This window comes from Bos javanicus, chromosome 18, assembly GCF_032452875.1.
Source record: "Bos javanicus breed banteng chromosome 18, ARS-OSU_banteng_1.0, whole genome shotgun sequence".
Classification (NCBI taxonomy): domain Eukaryota; kingdom Metazoa; phylum Chordata; class Mammalia; order Artiodactyla; family Bovidae; genus Bos; species Bos javanicus.
The window spans coordinates 18157507-18185135 of NC_083885.1; the positions used below are offsets into that span (position 1 = coordinate 18157507).

At 50.3% G+C, this 27629-nt stretch overlaps 1 protein-coding gene across 3 annotated transcripts in view; it reads right to left on the reverse strand.

The window, feature by feature from the left end:
- Positions 1-14959: 14959 nt before the first annotated feature.
- ZNF423 (zinc finger protein 423) overlaps positions 14960-27629 on the reverse strand; it is a 345767-nt gene continuing 333097 nt past the window's right edge. For all 3 annotated transcript variants that reach the window (XM_061387117.1, XM_061387119.1, XM_061387118.1), the window contains one exon: positions 14960-15655. In XM_061387117.1, the coding sequence (XP_061243101.1) occupies positions 15626-15655 (30 nt within the window). In that variant the 3' untranslated portion in view covers positions 14960-15625. The remainder of the gene's footprint in view (positions 15656-27629) is intronic.

A 27629-nucleotide genomic window follows, 5' to 3' on the forward strand; every position in this document is an offset into this window, starting at 1 on the left:
CAAAAGCCTGAGTTCTCTAGCCAAAGAATCAGTAAAGGAGCACCCTACCAAGACACAAAACTTTTCAGTTCAGTTCAGTTCAGTCACTCAGTTGTGTCCAACTCTTTGAGACCCCATGAACTCCCACACACCACGCTTCCCTGTCCTTCACCAACTTCTGGAGTTGACTCAAACTCATGTCCATCAAGTTGGTGATGCCATCCAACCATCTCATCCTCTGTCATCCCCTTCTCCTTTCCAGCATCAGGGTCTTTTCCAATGAGTCAGTTATTTGCATCAGGTGGCCAAAGCATGGAGTTTCAGCTTCAGCATCAGTCCTTCCAATGAATATTCAGGACTTATTTCCTTTAGGATGGACTGATTGGATCTCCTTGCAGTTCAAGGGACTCTCAAGAGTCTTCTCCAACACCACAGTTCAAAAGCATCAATTCTTCGGTGCTCAGATTTCTTTATAGTCCAACTCTCACATCCATACGTGACTACTGGAAAAAACCATAGCTTTGACTAGATGGACCTTTGTTGGCAAAGTAACGTCTCTGCTTTTGAATATACTATCTAGGTTGGTCATAGCTTTTCTTCCAAGGAGCAAGCGTTTTTTAATTTTATGGCTACAGTCACCATCTGCAGTGATTTTGGAGCCCCAAAAATAAAGTCTGTCACTGTTTCCATTGCTTTCCCATCTATTTGCCATGAAGTGATGGGACCAGATGTCATGATCTTAGTTTTTTGAATGTTGAGTTTTAAGCCAACTTTGTCACTCTCCTTTTTCTCTTTCATCAAGAGGCTCTTCAGTTCTTTGCTTTCTGCCATAAGCATGGTGTCATCTGCATATCTGAGGTTATTGATATTTCTCCCGGCAACCTTGATTCCAGCTTGTGCTTCATCCAGCCCGGCATTTCACATGATGTACTCTGCATGTAAGTTAAATAAGCAGGGTGACAATATACAGCCTTGACGTACTCCTTTCCCAATTTGGAACCAATCTGTTGTTCCATGTCCAGTTCTAACTGTTGCTTCCTGACCTGCGTATAGATTTCTCAGGAGGCAGGTCAGGTGGTCTGGTATTCCCATCTCTTTCAGAATTTTCCATAGTTGTTTTGATCCACACAGTCAAAAGCTTTGGTGTAGTCAATTAAGCAGAAGTAGATGTTTTTCTGGAACTCTCTTGCTTTTTCTATGATTCAACGGATGTTGGCAATTTGATCTCTGGTTCCTCTGCCTTTTCTAAATCCTGTTTGCACATCTAGAAGATCACAGTTCATGTACTGTTGAAGCCTGACTTGGAGAATTTTGAGCATTACTTTACTAGCATGTGAGATGAGTGCAATTGTGCAGTAGTTTGAACATTCTTTGGCATTGCCTTTCTTTGGGATTGGAATGAAAACTGAGCTTTTCCAGTTCTGTGGCCACTGCTGCATTCTCCAAATTTGCTGGCATATTGAGTGCAGCACTTTAACAGGATCATCTTTTAGGATTTAAAATATCTCAACTGGAATTCCATCACATCCATTAACTTTGTTCATATGAGCGACTTCACTTTCACTTTTCACTTTCATGCACTGGAGAAGGAAATGGCAACCCACTCCAGTGTTCTTGCCTGGAGAATCCCAGGGACAGGGGAGCCTGGTGGGCTGCCGTCTATGGGGTCGCACAGAGTCGGACATGACTGAAGTGACTTAGCAGCAGCAGCAGCAGCATGCTTCCTAAGGCCCACTTGACTTGGCATTCCTGGATGTCTGGCTCTAGGTGAGTGATCACACCATCGTGGTTATCTGAGTCATGAAGATCTTTTTTGTATAGTTCTTCTGTGTATGCTTGCCACGTCTTTTTAGTATCTTCTGCTTCTGTTAGGCCCATACCATACAAAACTTTTGGAAAATAACAATTCTACCCTAGCCGAACACCGCAGAAAAAACTGTGGCTCCACCCCCACAGTGTAGAGACCCTACCATTCCACTGTCACGAGTCTGTAATGACATTCCCCAGTACTCACCAGCATAATGGGGAATCAGAGAAGCCAAGCTGGAACATGGAGTTTCCATCCTTGCAGTTCAGTAACAAGTCCCTTTTCCTACTCCACTGTGCATGGGAATCTGGATTTCCACTGCCCAGCGGCAGCAGTGAGGCGCTTCACGGCCTCCCTGCCCACTGGGGAGGTTTCAGAGGAGGCCTAGTGAGAGGCAGAGCCTGTGCCTCTGTCCAGGAGTAATGAGGCCACCCACCCCTCTATGGGATCAATGGAGACCACAGTGGAGGCAGTAACAAGGCAGTCCTGACACTCCCCATTCAGAGAGGCATCACTGGAAACCTGATGGGGAGCAGAGCTCCACGCCACCCAGCTGTAATAAAGAACCTGGGCTATCAGTGGAGACTTAGGTAACCCTCCTTAGGTATCAATGGAGACTTCGTGGGTAACTAAAATCCCACTCCTACCTAATATTAAGAAGACACTCGCACCACCAGCTACCAACACAGAGGAAAAGAGCTAAAGGAGGAAGTTTATGTAATATCCAGAGTCTCATTACATAACATGAAAATGTGAAAATTTCAATAAAGAATAAGTTGTTTTACTGGGAACTAGGAGTAACAAACAGAATGAAAAATGACAACCAATAGATAGAAAATTGAGATGACAGATGTGTTAGCATTATCTGACAAGGATTTTAAAGCAGCCATCATAACAATGCTTTAATGAGTAGTTACAAACTTGCCTGAAATTAATGAAAAAAAAAGGAAAGTCTTAGTAAAGAAGTAAAAGATACAAAGAACAAACAATTGGAAATTTTAGAACTGAAAAATACAGTAAGTGAAATAAAACACCCAATGGGCTCATAAGCAGAAAGGAAGGGGCAGGAAAAAGAATCAGTGAACTGAAAGATAGAGCAATAGAAATTATTCAATCATAACAAACAAAAAATAAACTGGAAAAAATTAACAAAGCCTTAGGGATATATGGGACTATAACAAGACATTTGTGTCACTAGAATCCTGGGAAAAGAGGAAAAAGATGGTAGGGTCAAGAAAAGTACCTGGTTGAAAAAAAAAATCCCAAATTTGGCAAAATATGTAAACCTACAGATTCAAGAAGATAAGCAAACTTAAAACAGTATAAACCCAAAGAAATCCACAGCAAGACACGTCATAGTCAAATTTCTAAAAACTGAAGATAATGGAAAAATCTTGAAAGTAGACAGAAACATCTTGCCTAGAGAGGGAAAACAATTTGAATAAAAGTGAATTTCTCATCAGAAATGATAAAGAAGGAAGTGGCACAACATTTTTCAAATGCTGAAAGAAAAGAACTGTCAACCCATAACCTTACATCCAGTGAAAATATTGTTCAGGAATAAAGGGAAAATTATGATATTTTTAAATGAAGGAAAACTAAGAGAATTTGTAGCCAGACAACCTACCCTAAAAGAATGGCTACAGGAAGTTTTCTAAACAAAAAAGAAATTAGAAAGAACCATGGAACATGAGGAAGGAAGGAAGGGGACAATAAGAAAAAATAGGAATAAACAAAATAGCTTTTTCTTCTCCTCTTGAGTTTTCTAAATTACACCTAATGATTGAAGCAAAAATTTTAATGTTGTCTGGTATGCTTGTAAATGTGTGTAAAAGAATAACTAATATACTATTATAAACAGGAGAGGGTAAAAGCATAAACGGAGGTAAGATTTCTGTGCACCTCAAAACTGGTAAAATGATGATATCAGTAGGTTTAATAAGCTATGCATATATAATGTAATATCTAACGTTATTTTAAAAAGCTCTGCAAGGAAACACACTCAAAAAAGACCATATACAAACTGAAATGAAATTTGAAAAAAAAATGTTCAGGGTAAGAAAGCAGTAAAAAGAAATCAGAGAAATGAAAAAGTGAGATAATTACATGAAGTGTAAATGATCTATTGCATCAATTACAAGACAGAGATCGGGAGAGTAGATGATATAACTATGTGCTACCTGTTTAATATAAGAAGCTCACTTCAAATATAATGGTATAAACAGGTTGCAAGTAAAGGATGGAAAAATATATAAAGCAAACATTAATTAAAATAAAACACAAATGGTCATATTATTATTAGATAAAGTAGACTTTAGAGCAAAGAAAACTGCCAGAAACAAAAAAGATATTACAGAATGATATAAGGATTTATCTACTAAGAAGACAGCAGTCCTAAACGTATATGCAAACATTAGAGCCCCAAAACATGTGTAGCGAAAACTATTTGAATTGAAAGGAAAAAATAGACACATCCACAGTTACATTTGGACTCTTCAACAAGCTTCTCTGAACAATTAAAAGAGCAACTAGACAGAAAATCAGCAAAAATATAGAAGAACTCAACCATACCATCAACCAACAGGATCTGAGACATTTATAAAACCCTCTACCCAATAATAACAGAATACACATTCTTTTAAATCCCATGGAATTTATACCATGATAGACCATATTAAGGCAATGGCACCCCACTCCAGTACTCTTGCCTGGAAAATCCCATGGACGGAGGAGCCTGGTAGGCTGCAGTCCATGGGGTCACGAAGAGTCGGACACAACTGAGCAACTTCACTTTCACTTTTCACTTTCATGCACTGGAGAAGGAAATGGCAACCCACTCCAATGTTCTTGCCTGGAGAATCCCAGGGACGGGGGAGCCTGGTGGGCTGCTGTCTATGGGGTCACACAGAGTCGGACACGACTGAAGTGACTTAGCAGCTGTAGCAGCAGACCATATTATGGGCCATAAAAAGAAATCAACAAATTTAAAAGAATTTAAATTACAGAGTGTGTTCTCACACCACAATGAAAATGAAGATAACGAGGATAACTGGGAGAATCGGGACTCTGAATTCAGCAAACAGCACCTTCGTGCCTTGCATTGTGCTGGGCGTTGTAATGGCAAGCCAAGCAGGTACCTGAGGGGAGCTCAGATAGTGGTTCTGGAGCTAAGCCCTGAAGGAGCTAAGCCCTGAAGGAGCTATAGGACGGCTCGGCCCCAGGGGAGGGACGAATGCTATTACAGAGATGCCAGAAGGCAGCACAAACCCTCAATGCCTGGGGACAGGGCACCAGGGTGCAGGGCAGAGTCAGGTGCCCTCAGGCTGCCGGAGCAGGAAGTTCGCATGCCAAGGGCAAATCAGAACTCTACCCTGTTCAAAAATCAGAAGAGCTAGGATATTTTCCTCTTAATATTCTCAGGGTTGATTTTTTCCACTGCTTTCTATGGGACTTTAAGAACCATCAGCTAATACAACCGACCCCCCTGGTATTTGACATGCCACCAGAGTGCTGCCAAATGTGGCCTATCCTCAGACCTTCTGCTCTCCCGGGTACAGGAATCCTTGTCCCCACTCAGAAGCCATTCTTGTGCCCTGTCCCAGGTCCCCAGCCTTCCCAAGAAATCCTCATAAACGTAGGACGCTAAAGCCAAGATTAGCTTGGAGAGCTTCTGATTCAACACTTTCACTTCGCAGATGAGGAAACCGAGGCCCAGGGTAGGGAAAGGACTTGCCCAAAGTCACACAGGGCACTGGCAACAGAGAGCAGCGAGTGTGGACTCCCAGCCTGCTGCTTGCTGCTCTGCACAGGATGCACACGGCCAGGCCCCAGGCCCTGTCTGCCTTGTGTCGCGGGGCCTGGCATCCCAGAGCTGTGAAATCCCCTCTGTTTCTGGGCTTGTCTGTTTCACATCAGTAGCAAGATCATCCCTAAAAGGTTCAGGGACAGAAACTGGTTTCCACGTAGGTTCTTTCCCTCCAGAAGAGACTTCCAGGTGACTCTGGAGCCCCAGGCTATCTGCAGACGTTGGGTGACCACCCGATCTATGCATACCTTACACATGTCAGCAGGAACTGTGCTAAAGTCTACTATGCTATCTCCTCAAATTCTCAAAGAGAGGCCCAATTATTTATCCCCACTTTATAGATGAGGAAACTGAGGCACGGAAAGCCTGAGGATCCAGCTCTACTGCTAGAAAGGAAAACAGACAAATCCATCCAATGAGAAGAGAGGCGGGGCTGTGATCTCCCACTTTTGCCTTCAGCCCACCACCCCGGGGGAGGGGCGGCTGGCTTCCTTCAGCCTCCACAGGCTTTCACAGGCTCCTGGGGCGGTGACCCATTCCCCTCCATTTGGTGCCGGAAGTTCCAGGGCCTATAGCATTCTCTCACATGCTCTCAAGAGGCCTCCAACTGGTGGCCCAATCACCAAACCTAGTCCTCAAAAGTGTCCGCCCTGGCACACTTGTATTTTTTGTTTGGGGTTGCTTTTTTTTTTTTTTTAATTAAACTTCTGAAGTAATTACCGGCACTGAAATATTGGGATTTTTCACAATAAAATCTGGAGTTCCCCCTCTTGAAAGATTGGAAGATCTGACAACCGGGGTCTGCATTCTCACAGGACAACAAGGAGCTGGACCTCCTTGAGATGGGCATGGATGGCCCCGCAATTCATCCGGCCCCGCTACGCCCAGCCCACTTCACTCATTCACCTGGACTCCTGCCCTGAGTCTGTGGCTCCTGCCGTGGGTTCTCATGCACTCGTTCAACAAAAACGAATTGAACATTTACTAGATACAAATAGTGATTTCACAGGGAGAGGAGGAAGGGAACTCTTCATTCAACTCATCCTATCAGAATCTCCAGGGGTGGCGAGGGTAGCTAAAGGTAAACGCAGTTTGGAAAACAATTTTCTGTATTACGAGCTAATTTTATATTTGCAAAAACTTAAAAATCTGCAACAATTATACTAGTAGTAATAATAGTAGTAGTAACAGTGGAATAACTAGCGCATTCAGCACTTTTTATCTATTCATTTATTCAACATCTGCTCATTTATTCAATGCTCAATATTTATGAGCAACTACTTTGTTCTGGCACTGTTCTAGGTGCTGGGGTTACAGCAGAAACAAAAAGACAAAACTATGGCCTTTTTTTTTTTTTCTTTACCATTATAGTTTATTACAGGATATTGAATAGACTTCCCTGTGCTACACAGGAGGACCTTGGTGTTTACCTATTTTCTCTCTATATACCAGTTTGTGTCTGCTAGCCCTAAACTCCCAATCCAACCCTCCCTCTGCCCCAGCTCCCCTTTGGCAACCACACGCCTGTTCTCTATGAGTGTATTTCTACTTCAGGCATGCTAAATCAGTCACGTCCAACTCTTTGGGACCGACCCCATGGACTGTAGCCTGCCAGGCTCCTCTGTCCATGGGATTCTCCAGGCAAGAATACTGGGATGGGTTGCCGTGCCCTTCTCTAGGAGATCTTCCCAACCCAGGGATCAAAGCTGCGTCTCTCACATCTCCTGTCAATGCAGGCTCTTTACCACTAGAGCCACCTGGGAAGCCCCTTGTGTTCATTTGTGTCATAGTTTAGATTCCACATATAAGTGAAAACATCCAGAATCTGTCTTCTCTGACTTACTTCCCTTAGCATCATGATCTCTAGATCCATCCATGTAGCTGCAAATGCCATTATTTCATTATTATTATTATTTTTTAAATGACTGAGAACTCTACCCTCTTGAAGTTGAGGTTCTCTTAAGAGTCTTATTCCCTCCGCACAGCAGCCTGATAGACGTAAAGGTAGCACAAGCTCCAGCAGCTCCCTGGCCCTGCCTCTAAGCCCCACAGTTCAAGAGGGTGATGTGTGTGCCCCGCTCCCACCCCTAGCCCCAAGGGAAGTACAGCAGGGTCTCTGGGGTGTGGCCTCTGGGTGTGTGGAGCTTGAGATCCAGCAGGCAGGGATTTAGAAGGTGGTGCAGACTCTTCTGACAGTTCTGGAGCCTGCCATCCTGGGAATCCTTCGAGGGTGGGAGGCCAGAGGCATTGAGGTCATTGAGGCATTGGTGCCTGTAGCTTTCAAGGCTCAGAAGAGAGATGGAAAACTGGTGTGGAGAATGGTTATCTGCTGGATGGAGGTCCTCTCTAGGCCTCCTGAGAATTCCCAGGCCCTAATACTAGGCAGTGGATCCCTCCTCCCAAGGACTTTGACCCAGGTTAGGCTGGCCTCTCAGAGGCTACCTTGTTCCTTCCCCTCAGCGTTTCCCAGGGTCGTGGCCGGGCGGGCCGAGGAGCAGTAGGGGACAGGCAGTAAGTGGCAGGGCCTTTACAGGGCCTTTCTGTTTTCAGTTCTTTCTGGGCCTGGGGCTGCGTAGGGCCCGTGACTGGGCTTGGCGTTAAACTAGGAGCGGCCAGGGCAGGTGTAAATTATGCAAAGCTATTTCTGGAAACTTATCAGATTTCTCAAGAGAGAGAAATTAATTTGCCTGTTTGGGCAAATAACACCAATTTTTTTTTTCCCTGCTTAAGGTCATTTTGTTAAAATAAAATTGATTAACGTTCTCTTTAAAGTTTAAGTAGAAACTGCTCAAACATATTTTTATGCACAGAAGCACGGTTTGCGCCCTTCAGTAATTAATAACTCCACAAATAAGTTCACACAGCACCCTCCTCGCGCTCAGCCCTGCTCAGCCCTGCTCAGCCCGCGGCCCAGGACGGGCGCTGGGTGGGCGGGGCCGGCGCCGAGTCAGGCCAATCAGGGCTCAGGGGAGGGAGGCGGCGGGTGGAGCCGCGGCCTCCACCGCTCGGGTCAAAGGCTGGTCTCCCACCCCGCCCAGGCTCTCCGGGACCACCCAGGACCTGGGGACCACCCGGCCACGAGTTCTTTCCAGGCAAAGGCAGACACTGGGCAACCAACACCTGGAATCGGCTCCAGTGATGCGAGCATCAGAAGCCACCATTTCTGAGTCACTCTGTTAAAAAAAATGCTTCTGGCGGGCTGAGAAAAGGGCTCTGGAGCCTTAGAATTGGAGTGTGAAGTAGCCTTGCTCTGCTTTGGTTTCCTCATATGTAAGGAGATAAGAGTACCCACGTGATACTGTTGTTGTGTGCGGGTCTTAGAATAATGCCAGATAATGTTGTTTAACATCATCATCATTTTTATCTCATTTCAACTTCACAACAGCTTTGTGAGAAAAACTTTACTTGTTACTCTTCCCATTTTACATACCTGTGAAAACACCCATGCACAGAGAAGTTAAGTGCCTTGCGGAGGTCACACAGCTGGTGAGGTTTGAATCCAGGTCTGGCATGCACCTCGGTTTTAGGCTACAAGATGTCTTCATATACATGTTTATCTTCCCCTGGACCTTTCCAATTGTCATTTATTTATTTTCTGTTTAATATCTGCATACAGTCACTAAATATTTGTCTGTTCCAGATACCGTGAAGGGTGCTGCATATACCCAGATTTACTAAGAGTCAGGCTTTGCTCTTGAAGAGATTATAGTCAGGGATGGGTGGAGGGGCAATGAAGACAGTCTGTGGTGGGAGCCATTAGTACAATTAGCCAAATCTTGTCCGTTTTTACGTCTACCAGTTACATGACAGGATTGCACTTCCTGGCTCCTGGTGATGGGGTGGGGCCATGTGAGAACTGTTGGCCAATTAATTGTGTGTTAAAGTGCTGTGTGTGTGTGTGTGTGTGTCTGTGTGTATGAGACTCCCAGGCAAGAGCTTTTAATTGCCAGCGTGAGACCCTCCCAAGTTCTCTATTTCTCTTTGGCTTGGTTACTGACCACGTTTATGGTAGTCTGTTCTCTGAGCCTTTCCAAGTGACTGAGACTTTCCAAGTGACTACAATGAAGGATGACCAGGTCATCTGTGAGAAATAAGTCATTATTGTGTTAAGCCACTACAATTTGGGGACTTTTTGTTATTGTGCCATAACCTAACCTATCCTGACTGCTACACAGTCCCAGAGACAGACAGCTATAAAAGTCTATAGATGTCTAGAAATAAACTTATACACCATCTATTATCCGAGTTGTTATTATCAGAACATTTTTCCTGTGGGAGGTCAGAGTAGGGTGCCTGGAAGACAAACAGGATCGTGACTAGGGTGAAATGAGTAAAGCATTTGCCTTGGGCACAAAACTTAAATGAATGGCAAAAAACCTCAGAATAACACTTTAAATGTTTTTAAAAAATCAAAATAAATGCAAAAAGTCCACAGTAAACAAAACAGCAAAAATTTTAATAGTGACAGGATCCAATGGTGCATTTGTACAATTTTGCCTCACTTGCCCCACCTTAATCCCAGGCCTGTTGGCTGTAGTTTTTCAATTTGATTTTTTAAAAATATTGTGTTAAATATTATTTATCTTCATTACTAAGCTTTCTGGTTCCCTTATATTTTGTACCCAAGGGAAGTGTTTTACTCGCCTCACTCAGTCTCAACCCTGAAAGTTAGACACTTGAACTGAGTTTAAAAGTAAACCAGGTGAAAAACAAGGGAAGGGCATTCTAGGAAGAGGCGTAGCATGAATGAAGGCGTGGAAGGACACAGCCAGGGGTGTACATGGCAAAGTACACCCTACGGTGTCTAACAAGACAGAGTTGTAAATGCTTGGCTTTTATTAAGTGGTGGGAGTTTTTCTCTCTTCTGGGAAATTGAGGATGCCATGTATCTTTGCTCATACTCCTGTCAAGCCTGAGTGAACCGAAATCAACTGTAAATTGTAAAAATAGTGACCCTGTGAAATTGCTTTGATAATTAACAAGCAATTGGGTGGCCAGTTCTTTGAGGGTGACTCTCTCTCCTCCAAAAGCAAGGCTAAGGTAGACCACCTCAGTTTGTTCATTTCCTAAGCTATGGTCATGGATGGTACTTAATAACTACCAACAGGTTTTGCCTTGGGAGGAGAGAGGGAGGCCTTTCAGTTTTGTGGTAGACCGGTTGTATTAATGACCTTGATTCTCCATCCCTCCCTGAATCCCAGCTGCTGGGATCTTGCAGCTCTTCCCATCAGTAGGTGGGGCCTATTTCCTTGCTCCTGAGTCTAGTTTGGCCATGTGAGCAAACACCATGCACAAGCAGAGGTTTGAAGTTCTTGGACAAGTGGGCTTGCTCTGCTCTTTTCTTTGGCCAATGCCATGAGAAGAATGTACTCAAGCTACCTGGCCGGAGGATGAAACATGCAGAGCAGAGCTGAGGTGTCTCAGTCATCCCAGCAAGGCCATCCCACTTTAATCAAGAGTCAGACACCCACATCAGATCAGCCAAGCTAACAAAGCCCAGCCCAGATCAGCCCAACCCCATGAACTTAAGACCCAAATAGATATTGATTATAGTAGGTCACTGAGGTAGATTTCTTAGACTTCAGGTATTGTTAACTATCCCATATCCTTTCCTTGAAACTTCTAAATTTGCTGCTACTTGGAAGCCATTTATATATATATATTCAACTTGTTGTATTTACAAATTGATTCAACTATAATGAAGAACCCAAATAATAATGGCTTGAATAAGAGAGAAGTTTATTTCTCTCTCAAGGTCAAGAAATCTTTGGGGAAGCAAGACAGAGTTAGTATGCATTTGACAGTGTTAGAGATCCAGGCTCTTTCTATATTGTTGCTCAACCCATGTGAGGCTTCCATGTCTAGTTTACCTCATGGTTCAAAATGGCTTCTGGAGCTCCAGCTATTGCATCAATATTCCAGCCATCAAGAAAGGTAGGAGGGTGAGCTCATTTCTTCTCTTTAAGGACAATTCCTAGAATTTACATATACTACCATATTTTTACCCCATTTATAGCCCAATATAATCACCAGTAGTAATATGGCCATGTTCATCTTCTAGGACAGATAGCGTATATTATTTGACTCTTCTCCTCTCTGAGGTAACATGTGCTCAGATAAAAATCAGAGTTAATTTATTAAGCAAAAGAAGGAGAGCCAGCAGTCTTTCCTACATAGTATGTCATTTTATTCATAATAATAATAATTATTCAATCAAATTTCCCTTCAACAAATAGAAATGGCTGCAGAGGGGAGTCAGACACCCAAGGCTAGAAGGCAAGACACCCAAATTATAGTCTCAGTTCTATGCTGAATTGTGTGACCTTGGAAAAGACTCTGAATTTCTGTGGGCTTGTATTAATCCATCTAAAATTGAAACCTGGTATGACCTGAGATCCCTAAGGATACTTCCAGCCATTTCCAGCTTGGGGTTTTTACACTCACTGCACTCTTTTCCCAGTGCTTGTGGATGGCTGAGTTCCTTTCATTGTTCAGGCCGGAACACAAGTCACTTCCTCAGCTAGGCCTGCCTCTAACATGGGTCCCCCACGTACCTCACAGTCCAGCCTTTTCCCATCACAGTGCTTGTGAGCGTGCACTGCCGGTGTTTACTGGCATGCTCGTTTATTAAATGACTGTCATGTGACTGTGAGCTCCTCGAGGGCAAGCATCGAATCACCCATCCATCCCTTTATCCCTAGCACCTTGTGCGATGCCTGGCACACAAGAGCAGATCCGTAAGTGTCTGCTGGATGAATGAATGAAAAAAGTCTTGGTCCATTTACTGAACACTTGTAAGTGCAGATCCCACTTCTAAGAATGTACATTTTAGAAGGGAATAAAAAAAACAAGCAGAAAGTTCAATATTAAATATACTGTGAGTTTAGAAGGAACACTCCATGACTGGGGCAACTTGAGAAGATTCTTCCTATGGTGGCTTCTCCACTGAGACCAAAACCCTTATTCACCTGCTTCCAGAAGCTCTAGGCAGGTACCTAATAGCAGGGATCGGTGGTCCCGGGGTCCTGGTCCATTTCTCAGCCTGTGCTAAATTTCTCCAGCTCATAGAGCCACTAGACTGATGATTTGCACATGTAAACCCAGCACCAGTGAAGTCAGGCCTCCAGTCACCCCACCTGTTCTCCACTGTCACGCCCTACTCCTGCACCCAAACTGCTCGCGGCTGATTCCTCACACCCTCTGCTGAAAGGGGTCCCTCCAATGTGAGCTTCTCGAAGGCAAGCATCACATCACCCATCCATCCCTTTATCCCTAGCACCTTGTGTCGGGCTTCATTGTCCTCCTAACAGTAACCGTGCCACTTCCGGGTCTTTCTCTGTGCTCAGCCCTTCTTTGCTGTAGCACCCTTTCCTATGAGCCTCCCAATGACTCTCCCAGATCCCGCAGAGCTGAGAGGTAAGGTGGCTCATCCTAGCTTTAAATCATTTGACTAGAAGAAAGTAGGGGAGGGTGGGGGCCAAAGCACAGGTTTAGAGCCCTGCACTACCCCCACCCCACACTGCCCAGTGGTGACAAATACCAGTCCCAGCAAGGACCGCCCCATTCCCCCTACCAGCCCCTGCCCCGCACAAAGTCACGAGGGGTTCTCTCAGCCGAAGCAGCGGGGGCAGAGCCAACCCGAGAACAATGGGGCCAGGGTGAGGGGGGAGTCGGTGGGGTTCCCTGGCTGCCTTGTCATCGCCATAAACCTCATTACCTCGCGGTCCCCTAGGCTGCCTCTCTCCTTACCCAAGGCATCCTCTGGCTTCGCTGCTGATTCCCACACGGCGTGAAAAGCTCTTAAACCCCCCGCTGTAGTTTTAATGGGGGCAGTGACTAATTTAGCCCTACACCACCAACCGTCAAATCAAATCTTGTATTGGTACTTACTGAAGACTCACCTGGGTTCCATGGGGTTCGGGATAAATCCAGACTTGGGAGGGCCCAGAGACAGTGATCTGGCAAGCCCCGAGGACACGCTGATCCTGCCCACAGTCACATCATTGTCCAAAAGGCAGGTTTGGCTAGGGGCTCAGGGAAGCCTACCCCAGCCCCAGGCTGTGGCCCGCCACACTTTGGGCAATACTGATGCCTACCGTGAGGTCTCCCCCTAAAATGGTCAAGTTTCCAGATGACTGAAAACTAGAGTTCACCATGTTTGGCTTCCAGGAAGTAGAAGCCCTGAAATAAAAAAGCTGCTGCTCCATTCTGTCCAATACTGGCAGAAGCCCAATCAATCTGAGATTCTCAGGCATACAATACCTCTAGAAAAACTAACAGCTCATGTCAGACATTACATGTGGTGACAACAAGCGGAACTCTTACAGAAGCCCCTCAATATGGGAGTCAGAAGATGCTGGGTATAATGGCTCCAAATTCCATGCCATGACTTAGTATTCATTATAATTAGGTGCAATCTGTCTGCCTGTTTCATTTCTGCTCTGCAGAGGGTAATAACCGATTTTCCTGCCCCTTGTGAAAAGTTAACAAGGAAGGGCTTCCCCATGCAGGTTCTGAAGCCCTGGCTCTGATTGACAAGTTGGCTGAGCACCAGCATGATGGAGGCATGGGAGGACAGGCTTGTGGGAAGCTAAGGCTGCTGCGAGCCCTAGGGTGCCAGCAGGACCAAGAGGAAGTGAGGCAAGCAAGGCACCTAAGGGTGCGAAGTGTCAGGAGACACCCATTGTCCGGGCCCCTGAGAGCAGGCCCCCCTGAGATTTTTGCATCCTAGGTACTTCACTTGTCCCAGTAGAGTCCGGCTCCAGCCACTGGTAGCACCTTCCACATCCCACAGACCTCTGTGATTGGAAAACTGCTGCTCCTACTTGGAGCTTGCCTGGAGTCCTGGCTAGGTAAGGATGTACGTAACCAGCTGCATCCAGCATTGAGGAAAGCCAGACCCAAGGGGCAGCGATGAACGTGAGCCACCCTACTAACATACTCAGCTTAGCCACTCACTTATCCTTGGGCATCAGTTTCCCCACACATAAATGAGATGACCAGGGCAGTCAAAGGTGTTTCCTGCTCTGACTTCGGTGCCCCCTACTAGCTCATCTGGTCTGTGTGCATTAGGTTGCTATGCTTCTTCCTTCTCAAGAGGAGCTGGGTCTAATGTGTGCAGGTTGGGTTCTATCTCTAGGTCGGGAAGATCCCCTGGAGAAGGAAATGGCAACTCACTCCAGTATTCTTGCCTGGGCAGTGGAGCCATGACAGGCAACAGCTCATGGGGTTGCAAAGACTTGGACATGACTTAGTGACCGAGTCCAAGCACACCCCATGAGCATGTGTGATCCACAGGAACATACCCTGTAGGTGACGACAGCCCCCACACAGCCCTGGGCTGGGGAGGAGAGAACCAGGCAGGCGGATGCTAATCGCATGGATTCCCTTTATTGAACTGTACTAGTTACTGCGGTCAGATTAAGTCACATTTAAAAGCAGACCATCCAGTTGCACTGAAACCGATTATATTCATTACATAGTTTTAATCACTGTCCGGTGAACTGGCAAATCCAATCAAAGCATTAGTCTTTAATTAAAAAAATTAAAAGGAAATATTCAGACAATAGCCAAGCAATCACATCACGATGCACAATTACCTAGAATTGCAATTAAAAAGTAGTTAACAGAAGGGGGGGAAAGAAAAACAAGAAAGAAAAATAAGAAGCGAAGAAAAAAAATCACACTAATCCTTTTTTTTAAAAAAAAACTATCAATATAATACATGAAGGAACAAAGGACAATCGCTTCCAAAAGCGGGTTTCTCTAACTCTAGAAATGTAGTCTGCGGCGGAAACTCTAAAAGCACACTAGCTGTAGCAGGACAATAAAAAATACTGAGCATGGAATACTTTTAATCTCTGCCATTAATATTCATTTCCAGCTGCTTATAATAGCAGCGCCTCATGGCCAAATCATTAGAGTTTTACATCTGGGTTGCAAATGACACTTTGATTGGATGTAATGTTCAAATGGCCCTCCCCACGGCGTCTCCGGCAAGCCTTCTGCGGAGAGGAGTCCTGTCGAGCGGTCCCTCACTGTGCATGCTGGCTCATCGTGTGGTTCTGCAAAGGCGAAGAAAGGAGACACGCATGAAGGCAGAAGAATGGAGAGCATGCCCGTCCCCTCCCACTCGGTGCATTTAAGCCGAGAGCCACAGAAAAGCATCTCGATTATGACAAAACAAAATGCAAGAACGAAAAAGTGCTCTGGCGACGCAGCAGCCAAGACGCCAAGTTGATTCGGGGCTTGGGGATGGGTTCCTGTTGCTGCCAACCTGGGCTCCCTGTGAATTTTTGTTTTTAGACCATTCAGGTCTTACCACGGGGACTGGCTATCTGGAGGGAGAGGGGAAAGGCTGCGCAGGCAGGGGTTATTGAAAACATCCCTGTTCACCTCTCCATCTCCCTTTTGCTCTAATGATCAGGAGGAAATTATATCCGATCGCCTGCAGGCTTCCCCCAGATCCCCTCCACGGTCCTTCCAGGGAGATGCTCGGAGCCTGGTGGAGGGATACAGCATGTGTGCCATGCAGCTCTTCAGCCAAGAAACGCCAGAGCGGCGCCGATGTGCTCAGACAGTGGGCGGCCGCAGTGCCTATGGCGGAGGCAGGGGCCAGGTCACCCCCCACCCACGCCGGGAGGGCCCGGGGGAGGGAGCCTGCCTGTGCCGTCATATGACAGTGCTCTGGCCAGAAGGACCTTGTGTACAGTTCGAATCTGCCTGGGAATAGAGGGCCTGGGTGGAACCCTCTGGCTAAACGCTTCCATCTCTCCATGGCCCAAGTCAGCTCTTCCCTCATGCCAGCCAGAGCAGAAAGGCAGTGTAGGTGTTTCCCCAGGAGCCAGTGGCCTGGGGCTGGGGTTGGCGTTTGGCCTCTTAAGAGCCTATCTTTTTATTTCTTTTTCAGTGGTCTGTATTCCAAATCCAGACCAATCTCATCAAAGCCTCAGGTGGTATTCAATCTCATGGCACCTGGAGAAAGGAAGCGGAATCCACCCAGGCCAGAGAAGCCCCGCCGTGGGGAGCAGCACAGGACCCCCGTACAGAAGCAGCTCCCCAAGAATGGACTGCCTCCGCAGACCTGGGCGCCCCTCCAGCGCAGCGACTCCTCCAGGGTTGGGAGCCGCTCCTGCAGTTCTGCCGATGACCACCAGGGGTCAGGCGCGGCTCTGCATCTCTCTCCTGGGCTCCAGGACTGGACTGCGAGGGCGACCACAGGATGCCCGCAGCTTCGCGGGGAGGCCTGGGGCCACCCCCGCTCCCCAGCCCAGGGCCCCTGCGGCAGCCGCTTCCCACGGCGGGCATGGCTGCTGTCTCCTTGGTGATGTCGCCAACCCCTCCGGCAATCGCACGGCCCGGGAGAGGCAGCACCCTGGCCGGGAGAGGCAGCGCCCCGACCACACACGGCAGATGCTTGCTGACTCCAGCAGCTCGGAGCTACCAAGCCCTGCTGCCTCCTTCCTTGTGCTCCGGGGCACAGGCCACATGGCCGGACTCTGACCAGCACAGGTGCTCTGTGTGGTTGAAGGCACACCTCTTTCAGTCCCCACTGCGGGCTTACAAGGTAGGACATGGTAAAAAGGATACTGAAGCTCAGACAGGCTAAAATACACCCAGCCAGGAAGCAGGAGGGGGTGGCAACGGATCCAAGAGAGCCAGGGGCTTGAGCGAGACGGCAGGGTTCCCACAGCACCTTACCTCCCCATGGGCACCCAGTCTGTGGATCATCCAAACTCCTTTCCAGACACGAGCAACAACTCTGCCATCCTGGCCTGGCACCTCGGTGGGGGTGTCAGGGACCCAGAGGCGCAAGGCAGGTTGTCTGAGGCCACAGATGGGATGCGGCGGTTTCCATGGGAACGCCCACCCTCCAGCCGAGGCACCTCTCCCTGCACTTGTGCAGGGATAGGCAGCCGGTCCTGCAGGGAGCGGAGCCCACCCTACATCAAACCATCCTCCCAGCTCCCGGGCCTTTGCTCACTCAGTTCCCACCCCTTCTCTCCTCCCAACCATGCTCCTCTTGAAGTCCTCTGCTTCCCCTCCCAGGAGCCACTCAAGGCATCTCCAGCCCACCTCCCACACGTGCAAGTGCCTCCCAGGTGCCAGGCTGGCTGCCTCTGCTGAGCGGCAGACGGTGGGGGGGGGGGGGGATGGCATCATCTCCTCTCTCAGTCCCACCGAGTTTGGCCCAGGGCTGCTCACTGTGCTGATCGGACCCCTGGGCCCACCACGTCCAGCAGCGGTGTCACAGGTGCAGCTTCCAGCAAAGAACAATGTGGTGGTTTCACTCTCCCACCCTGCCAACAGCCAGTCAGTTAACAGTGCCCTGTTGCCCGGGCTCCCTGGGTGCGGTCAGGTCCTTCTTGATTTGCACGGGGTTGTGGGGGGAGGGGGGTATTAAGAAGGTAAACATGTATAGCTCTGACTTTGTTCTCAAATTTTGATTCTGAGTCTGATACCAAGTAGACACAGTAAATATTTTTGCATCAGTGGAAGGATAAATAAATGAAGGTGTGTACAGGGAGGATGCATGGTAAGGGGAGAGGACAGTCCAAAGCGGGGGCACAGCATAGAGGAAGGTATGGAGGCTGGAATAAGCCCGACCAGTGCAGGCACCAGTGGGGTGATCCCAGCACAGAGGTCACAGAGGACTGCCGGGAGCCCTGAATGCCCTTGAACGTGGACTCTGTTTCATAAGCAGCAGAAAACCAGATGATGTCTGATCTTCACAGACTCCTCAGGGCTACCCAGCAGCAACAAGGGAAAAAGCGGTGTCCGGGGCTCTCTGGATAATGAAGCAGCCTCTTGCCAAGATGCCAAGAGCAGGGCCTGTGTGACCCACGTGGTCCACAGCAGCTCAGCCAGGTACAGAAATCCTGGAGGGGGGAACCTACGCCTAGGACCGCTGATGAGGACAGTTCAGGAACAAATGCCACTTCTCAGGCGAAAACAACAGCAGCTTTCTCTCTTAAGGAGCAGGAGCTGGTGGCTTTTCGGTTAGACTCAAGGAAGAACTTCCTCAAAGAGCGTCCTGAGACAGTGGGGTGAAACTTCCTTTCCTGAAGTTCTCTAGGAACAAAAAGCCCAGGACGTCCCAGCAGATGGAAATGTTGAAACTCAATGCAGGGACGGGGCCAGGCACCAGAATTCATTCAGCACTGAGCTGTGAAGCGCCTGCTGGAGGCTCTGCCCTGGGACGGGCATAGGGGAGGGAGAGGATGACTCCAGCTCGGCTCAGCCCGCAATCCTGACTGCGGAAGCGGGGATGTGCCAAGAGACGCCCAGACTTGGGTGCAGTATGATAGCTCTGATGGAGCCGGGTCAAGGCCGCCCAGTAATTATGGGGGTGGGGGTGCCGAGAAGCCCACATGCCAGGACAAGCCGGCACCAGCTCCTCCTCAGGAAGGGCGGAGGGGTGGCGGGGACCGTCCCCAGGACTCACCAACCACTAACGCACCTGTGCGCTGAGCAGCTCCGCCGACGGCACAGTTCAATAACCCTAAAAAGCCGGGCTGCTTACCCCCACGGCTTGGAGCTGCGGTCGGTTCCAGGGATGGGGGAGCTTCATCAAGTCTTCTTAGAGTTCCTTGCACCCGGCATGGTTCTCACAAGGGCATTTTAGCTTAATGTCTATTTCTCTGTTTATGCCTGTGCTATATTTAGCCCCTTCCGAGAAGCAAGAAAATCGTTTTTTAAAGATGCTACCGAACCGCAGAAGAACACTTTCCCGGCCTCATAAAGGCCGGGGCGAGGGCGGGGGTGGCAGCCGGCAAGGACGGGGAAGGTGCCGAGAGACGGGGGGGTCTGGCATCCACACGGGCCTCGGTGCCTGCCAGGGAGACGCAGGTGTGGGCCGAGGAGCAGGTGAGAAAAATAAAACGGGAGAACGGGAGGGAGGTGGTGGGTGGCCCTGGTTTGCAGCGGAGATCCATCCGCTCTGTGCGGCTCTGGTGCTGGAGGTTTCTGGAAGGGCCGGTGCCGGCCGCCTCTGCCTGGTGCCCAGAGCCGTCAGCTCCCTGGGATAGAAGCGAGAGAGGGGCCGGTCGGGCCCGGCTGGGGTCCTGGTGAACCCTGTGTCTGTGGAAGTCATCCCCAGAGGACTGTGGCCGCGGAGGATCCCTCGGTCACACCCTCACATTCATTTACATAGTTATTCATTCTTTCAACAAACCTTTTTACTAAATACCCTGCTAGGTGAGAGCCGCCTTGTTTGTCACTAGGAAGTCGGCAGTAAAATAACCCGGATCCAGGGCCCAAGCCAGGGTATGGTCTGGGTAGTGAGGGAGCATCAGAATCATGGAGTCTGTGGCTGGACCGTCCTCCCAAAAGCGCAGACACACACTGGCACACGCCAGGTGGGGTCCTGTTCTGGCTTCATTGTTCCAGGAGGCATCCCTGGCTCAACAGGGCCCCACAATAGGCATGCGTATGAATCATGTGCACATACACATATGCACATGCAGACACACACACACACACACACACACACACACACTGGTGTGTCCCTCCCTGGTCAGGATTTCTTCTCCAGGTCGTGGTTCTGTTTTCTGTCCCCTGGTCTGAGACCCTGCTTGGTGTCCCTTTGATGCCCACCCACCACAGAGTCAAGTAGAAAAGACTAGTGATGCTTAAACATGCTGGGTGCCTGGTGGCATGGAAAACTCTGCCTGCGAGGCAATAAGAGACTGCTCTGCACCCCCTGAGATGCACGGGCGTGGGCTGGAGAGGATTTCTCCGCACTGCTGGTCATTATGGGCTGCCCCTCCTGTGCTCCCGCCACGCTGATGACAAAGCATCTCTAAAGTCCTGGCACCTCGCCTGGTCCTTCGCACGTGCCCCATTCGTGCTAGCCCCTGCTTAGGGGGATGGCAAGGCAGGCGGCGAGCCCTTATGGGCTGAGAGGGGCTGGCTCCTCGGTTTGAATCCTGGTTCTGCCACTTACTAGCCACGTGACCTTGACCTGTGGGGTACTTGGGGTGGAGGGAGCAGCAATAACCAAGCCCACATCCTAAGATGCCCTGAGGCCTCAGGAGATAGTTTAAGTGTAGTTATTGCAGACTGGCTAAGAGGACGTGCTCCATACACCCCACAGACGGTGTTCATGATGCTCTGGGAGTGTCATGAGCTCTGGGAGCAAGGGGCCGTTTGCTCCTGCTGGTACCCCCATGGCACCAAGAGGGCTGGCGAGATCTCAGGACCACTCCGGAGAAGGCAGCACCTTGGACAGTCCTATCCCTGGAGCAGCAGGGTCTGATAAAGGCCCTCTCTTCATGGCCCCCTCCCCGCAGCCCCCTGGCTACAACTTCTGCACCCACAAGCCACTGCTTTCCCTCCCGCCAGGGAACAGTCGGATGTCTGGTGAGGTGGGGAACCTCACAGAGACTTTGTAAGGAAGGGAGGAGGCGTGTCCTCTTCCGGTCATTCACGCACCCCTTCCAACAGTTGTTCACAGAGGCCCTGGACACACAGAGTTGGGGGAGCCCCAGCCTCTTCTTTGAGGAGCTCACAGCTCCACAGTGTGGCAGGGGCCTGAACTCAAAGAGCCTCACTCCCAAAGTGCACAGCAGAAGTCCCAGGGCTTAGCCTCACATCCCCATGGCAGATGTAAGGGTGCAGGGACACAGCCCCGCACCCGAGAACATCCCACCTGCCCACTCACCCAGCCCCACCTGCAGATCACAGCTGGCCTCACCTTGACCACATCACTTGCCTCTGGTTGGGGAAGAGGCTGTGATCCGTCCCCTTTCTCCCCACCGCTGGGCCAGTCCCTGGTGGCTTCCGACCCAGTAGCTCTCACAAGGCTGGCTTTACAAAGAGCAGACTTCAGGAGCGGGGATCAAATCCAAGAACCTGCCTTAGCCACGGGAAGATTTGTTTCCAGGAAAAAGGTAGATCCTTCGGGCTAATGCTGCAGGCCTGTTCAGGCTAAGAGAGGTTCTGGTATTGGTTCATTTAGCAAACATGGAGCCTGGCCGTGTGCAGTGGACAGAGACAGAGGAGAGACAGAGTGAGGCGTATCCTGGCCTTCTACCAGCTCATGGCTGAAGGATGGAGAGCTGATTTCTGATTGGGAGGAGTTTAACGAGAAAGCTGGCCTCCAAGCTGCCCTTTTGAGGATTGCTTAGGTTAGGATTTGCATTAGTGCGAGCGCGTGTGTGCGTGTGTGTGTGGGCACGTGCTCACTTTCCAGGGAGATGGGACCACCCAGACAAAGGCTGATGGTGTGAAGGATCCTGACAACAATCACAGCTAAGCCTCACAGCAACCCCGGGGACTAAGTACTCTCTATCCCTATTTCACAGATGAGAAAACTGAGGCACAGCATGGAGGTCCCACAGCTGGTAATGGCGGTGCGGGGGCTGCACCCGTGCAGTCTGTATGCAGAGCCCACTCTTCAGCAGAGCCCTCGTCTGTCTGCAAAATGTGAAAAGTGCAGCATATGTTGGGGGAACAATGAATAATTCAGCTTGGCAGAAGCACAGGGCATGTGCCATGGAGACAAGCCTGGAAAGGAAGGCGGGGGCCTTATTGATGAGGTTCCTTGATGCCAGACGAGGCAGCTTGCCCTTAAATCTGGGCCATGGGGAGCCATCGAAGGTATTTGAGCTGTGGAGTTACACGAGAGTCAAGGAACAGGGAGCTGCACACACCTCCAGCCAGAAGGGTCCTCCGGTAGGACCTTCGTGCTCTCATCTCCCTCGGCCCTTCCCGTAACACCCCCTCCCGGCCCCTGGTACCCGCACGTATCTTTCCCTTCGGGGAGGGTTCAGGCGCAGGCAGCCCGCCTCCCTCTCCGCTGCGCATCACCTGGGCAGCCCCTCTCTGCTAGTGAGCACTTATTTTTAGAAGCGTTTGACAATCGTCCAAGGGTCTAAGACGAACAGATGGCCTGTCTTAAAGGCTCGTATGTTCGCTAGTTTGCACTTCTGACAAACGGTAAGCGCACTCGAGAGCACGCCATAAACAGAGCTGAATGAACACTCAGAACACAATTTAGCTAATGCACGTCATGAAAATTAGGAGTGAGTGATGGCCGAGGTTCCCTCTAAATGCCTGCCCGGTGACGCAGTCGCTCTCCTGGGGGCCCCAGCTCTGACGTGTCTGAGCCCCACTTCCCCCGCTCCCGGCCCACCTTTCTGGCTGACAGCTGCCCGTCTGCACAGAGGGCGTGGAGAGGTTCGCTGGTGTGGAAGGGACACCATTCAGCATCAGGAGGGTCCAGAGTGAAGCTGGTGACCCGCCAGTCTAAGACAAAGCCCGAGATGTCCTACAAGGCCCAGGCAGCCCCTCCGTGCGTGGGGACGTGTGTGGGGCTTCCCTGGCCCTGCCTCCCAGACAGCCAGACGGGCTGTCGTCTGCCACTCCGGAACAGCGGGAAGTGAGCGTCGCACCCGTTTAGCTGGGGAAGTCTGTCTCTCATGTGACTGCCTCAATTCATCCAGATCTCCTGGCATGGAGGGGGATTCCAGCTTCCGGGGAACAGTGGGGTTAGCTTTCCGGGGAGGGGAGTCTGCCACTTTCTGGCAGAACCCCGAACAGGAGCAGTTTTGCGGACCTCAAGTCACCTGGGGGCATGTGAGAAAGAGCCTTTGACCTTTGCTGCTGCTCGTATCCCCAAAGGAGCTGAACGTCTATTTTCTTTCATCCTCTCCACTGCTCTAAGGACCTCAGGTGGGCAAGAGAGCACCCCCTCTAAACCTCTCTCTCCAGCACCCAGGACCCAAGAGCCCGAAGCAGGGAGCGTGACCAACAACCAGTCCCAGGAGCGGGAAAAATATCTTTGAGTGAAAATGTGGGAGAAAATGTTGTTGTGAAAAAGAAGAAGAAGAAAAAAAAAAGCCCAATGAACTCCCAAGGGGTCAGGTTCTATACGGCTGTGCTTTGGAAATAAAACCCACTGGAGAATAGATTATTAGGAGGGAACTGAAGCCTTCTATTAGGAACTCAGCCCGTAAACAGGCTCCCATTCAGAGTCACCCAACAAAACAAGGGAGCTAATAATACCTGCCCAGAGGGCCCGCAGGCTCCGGGGAGCTGCACTTCAGCATGCAAATGGGCCCAGCTGGTCTGTTTGTGAGCACAGAATCACAGGCAAGCCACTAGACTTTTACCAAGCAGCTGTGCAAGGGAAAACGAGGGTTTATGGCCGTGTCATGGGCAGAGGAAGGTGAAATCTCTCCAGGGCTGTTTACCAATCCGCCTCTCCTCGGCGACAAGCCTGACCCCCCGAGTCCGGAGTTAATGTGGCTGCCACTCTTGCTGCTTCTCGAAAGGGAGGTGGGGTCCCTCGGGGGCCGGGTACCCAGCACACTCTGGGACCAAGGGCCGAGAACCGAGGGTTTCGGCCATAACACGCCGGGTGGCCACGATTTCCCTGCGTGTGGACTCGGGCCCCTCCCAGGTGGGGACACTACGCTGGCCTGACCCTGGTCACCGGGAAGTCCACGCTAAACACAGCCAAGCGCCTGCTTGGAACGAGCTCCTGGGGTTCATCTCAAATACGAATGAGGCACAGCCCCCTGCCCGCAAAGAGTCTGAGTCGGGTGTCTGAACGATAGGATTGCGCCCGGCTGGAGCAAGGTGGGAATCGGGTCACACAGGCCACCAGAGTGTGAGGAGAGGCGTAGGCAGCAGCGCTGACGCTCAGTTAAAAATGGCACGGGGGGGCTTCCCTGGTGGCCCAGCGGTTAAGAATCCACCTTGCAGTGCCGGGGTTGAGGGTTCGATCTCTGGTGGGGGAAGTAAGATCCCACATGCCTTGGGGCAACTAAGCCCGCGCCTCGCAACTACTGAGCCTGTGCACCCAAACTGGAGAGCCCGCCTGACACAACGAGGAGCCCCGTGCAGCAACTAAGAACCAAGGCAGCCAGATAAAGAAAAGAAAACATATATATAAAAAAAAAGGTGTGTGAAGAGTGGGCTCCCAAGACCACGAGAGGGAAGGGTGTTCTCTTCCTCCCCGAGGGCACGTCTGCTGGTCTTAGTGATGGTCAAAGAAGACCACACACCACGCACACGGAACACCCTATTAGTGGGCTCCAAGCTCACAGTTAGATCTTCCCTGTAGCTCAGAAGGTAAAGAATCTGCCTACAATGCAGGAGACCTGGGTTCGATCCCTGGGTCAGGAAGATCCTTTGGAGAAGGGAATGGCAATCCAGTATGCTTGCCTGCAGAATCCCATGGACAGAGGAGCCTGGCGGGCTACAGTTTGTGGGGTCGCAAAGAGTCGGACAGGACTGAGCGACTAACACTGCTACTGCTAAACTCACAGTAAGGGTTAATAAACTGAAACACAGAGGCTGATGTTGGGGAGACATGGCTGTGTGGTAGGGCTCCCTGACCATGCACAGCCACGCCCGGACGGGACCGCAGCCTGCTGCTCAGGGTGCTGTGAGGTCCACCAGCAAGCCGGCCAGGTGCAAAGCTGTAAGGCACGGCGAGCACTGTGCCCTCCCAGCAACCCCAGCCTCACCGGAAAGAGCCAGCCCTCGTGGGCTCCGGGCAATTGCGGTCCTGTGGGAATGCAGGCCCAGTGTGGCCAGCATGTCTGGTTCTGCAGGAAAAACTGAAAAATGGGAGATTTTTTAAAAATATATACAAAACATCTCAATGTGTAAAGTATGATCACCCAATGAAAACATGTCTGCAGGTCACATCTGGCCCCCAGGGCTGCCAGCTTGAGGCTGCTGGTATTCTGAGAGACCCTCCAGACACCTGAGGTGTCTCCCGGTACACAGAGTGGCTGATGCCCAGGGCAGTGGGGAGGGCAGGCAGTGCTATTAGGTGGCACGTGGCCCATCATTAGGATGGAGGACAGAAGAGGAAGCTCTGCTGAGGCCGGCACGGTCCCCCAGGTCCTGGGTACCGCTGCTACATGGGTGCCTTCCAGGGGCGCAGCCTGAGGGTTTCCAGGTATGCCAGGTGGGAGCAAGTCTGGGAAACCCGCCTTCCCTAGGGTCACATTTTGAAGTGCTAAAATGTCCGTCTTTCCAGGCAGCCCCTCCCTCAAGCACTCTGAGAGAACAGTACCAGTTTGCCATGGCGTTCAAGAGTCTTGACGATAATCCCCCTCGTACCTCCCTTTCTTCTAAAGAAGTTGAGAATCATCCCAGCCATCACCCACTGTGCCTCATGGGGAAGGAGAGGGCCGGGCATCATGGGGGGACTGCCCTTGGGGGCACTTATGAGCTCAGTATGGTATGATGGGCTCCTCTGCCCACCCCCAAACACACACACTCATGGATGCCCTGCAGTCACACATCCAGGGAGAGGGGAAGTGGGAGATCTCTGCACGATCCCCCACTGGGTTCCAAACACACACACACAGGTACCCCCAAATGAAATGCACACAGATACACACGTGTGTGCATGCATGCTGTCACTTCAGTCGTGTCTGACTCTTTGTGACCCTGTGGACTATAGCCCACCAGGCTCCTCTGTCCATGGGATTTTCCAGGCAAGAATACTGGAGTGGGTTTCCATGTCCTCTTCCAGGGGATCTTCCCGATCCAGGGATCAAGCCCACATCTCCTGTATCTCCTACACTGCAGGCAGAGTCTTTACCGCTGAGCCATCAGGGAAGCCCAGATACACACACACTCATGGACAGCCACACACATACAGTCTCACAGGTACACCACAGTCACACACATTCATGAACACCATCCAATCCCAGTGTGCTGGTGTGAACACACACACACACACACACACACACACAGAGAGACATTACACTGACAACATGCTGAAAATGGTTCAGGGTCGGTTATTGTTATTTTGGTTTTTTGTCTCCTCACATAGGTGGCTCAGATGGTAAAGAATCTGCCTGCAATGCAGGAGACTCGGCTTCAATCCCTGGGTTGGGAAGATCCCCTGGAGAAGGGAATGGCAACCCACTGCAGTATTCTTGCCTGGAGAATCCCATGGACAGAGGGGTCGCAGAGTCGGCCGTGGCCGAAGCGATTAACACATAGCGCAGCTGACCCGCCCTGACTCACACCACTTCGGGGACACACCTGTCAGCCCCCACTTGCCAGTGGCCCTGGTTTCCACTCTGGCTCCCTCTTCATGGCAGTGGGATGCTGGGAGAATAAAGAGCTGTGAGAGGCACATCCCAAATTCTCTCTTCCGGGGAGCAGGGAGGCGAGATCTCTGCTTAACTCCCAGTGGGTTCCAACCACACCCAGAAGAAATCCAGGCCCTGGACCCCAGGCCTGACAGTCCTACAAGGTCTGGCGCCTGCTGGCCCTGAAGCCTCAACTGCCTTCTCCCAGCTCCCCAAGCAGGCCAAGCTCTTTCCCTGCTCAGCCCTCCTGGCAGCCACTCCACGGCCCCGAGGCTCCCTCCTGTCTCCCTAAGCTCCTCTGCCTCTGACTTCTGTGCCCTGGGAAAGCCCTTCCTGCCCACGTGATGAGAGACCCCTGTTTTGGTTCAGCTCTGCACCTGCACAGGTATCCCTCTAGCACTTTCCTCAACCTGCCATGACCAGGCTGCTTCCCTGGCCCTCCCTAGGCTGTGGGCTGCAGGCAGGGACCTTGTCTCTCCCTTCTCTGCTGGGCGGTGTCAGCTCCAAGCCTGTGTTTGCTAAAAATGCAGTAAGAACAGCCAGTGAGAGACGGTAGTGAGGCGAAGCCTCCACTGACAGGGTCAGGGAGAGGAGAAGACGCAAGGCTGCTCCTCTTTCCCGTGTCCCCAGCCCCGCCCAGGGCATGTTATACTTTTCCCTTAGAAGTTGGGGGATCCTTTGAAGACACTGCGCTAAGTGCAACGAGCTGGTCACAGAAGGACAAAGACGGCATGACTCACTTCTATGAGGTTCCGAGAGACAGGAAGGAGGATGGTGGTTTCCAGGGGCTGCAGGAGGACGGAGGGGAGTCACTCACTCACAGGGACACGGTTTCCGTTTGGGGAGATGGAAAAGATCTGTGGATGGTGGTGATAGTTCACAACCACATGAAGGTACTTACTGCCACTGAACTGTCTACCTAAAAACGGGCAAGGACTTTCCTGGTAGTCTGGCGGTAAAGAATCTGCCTGCC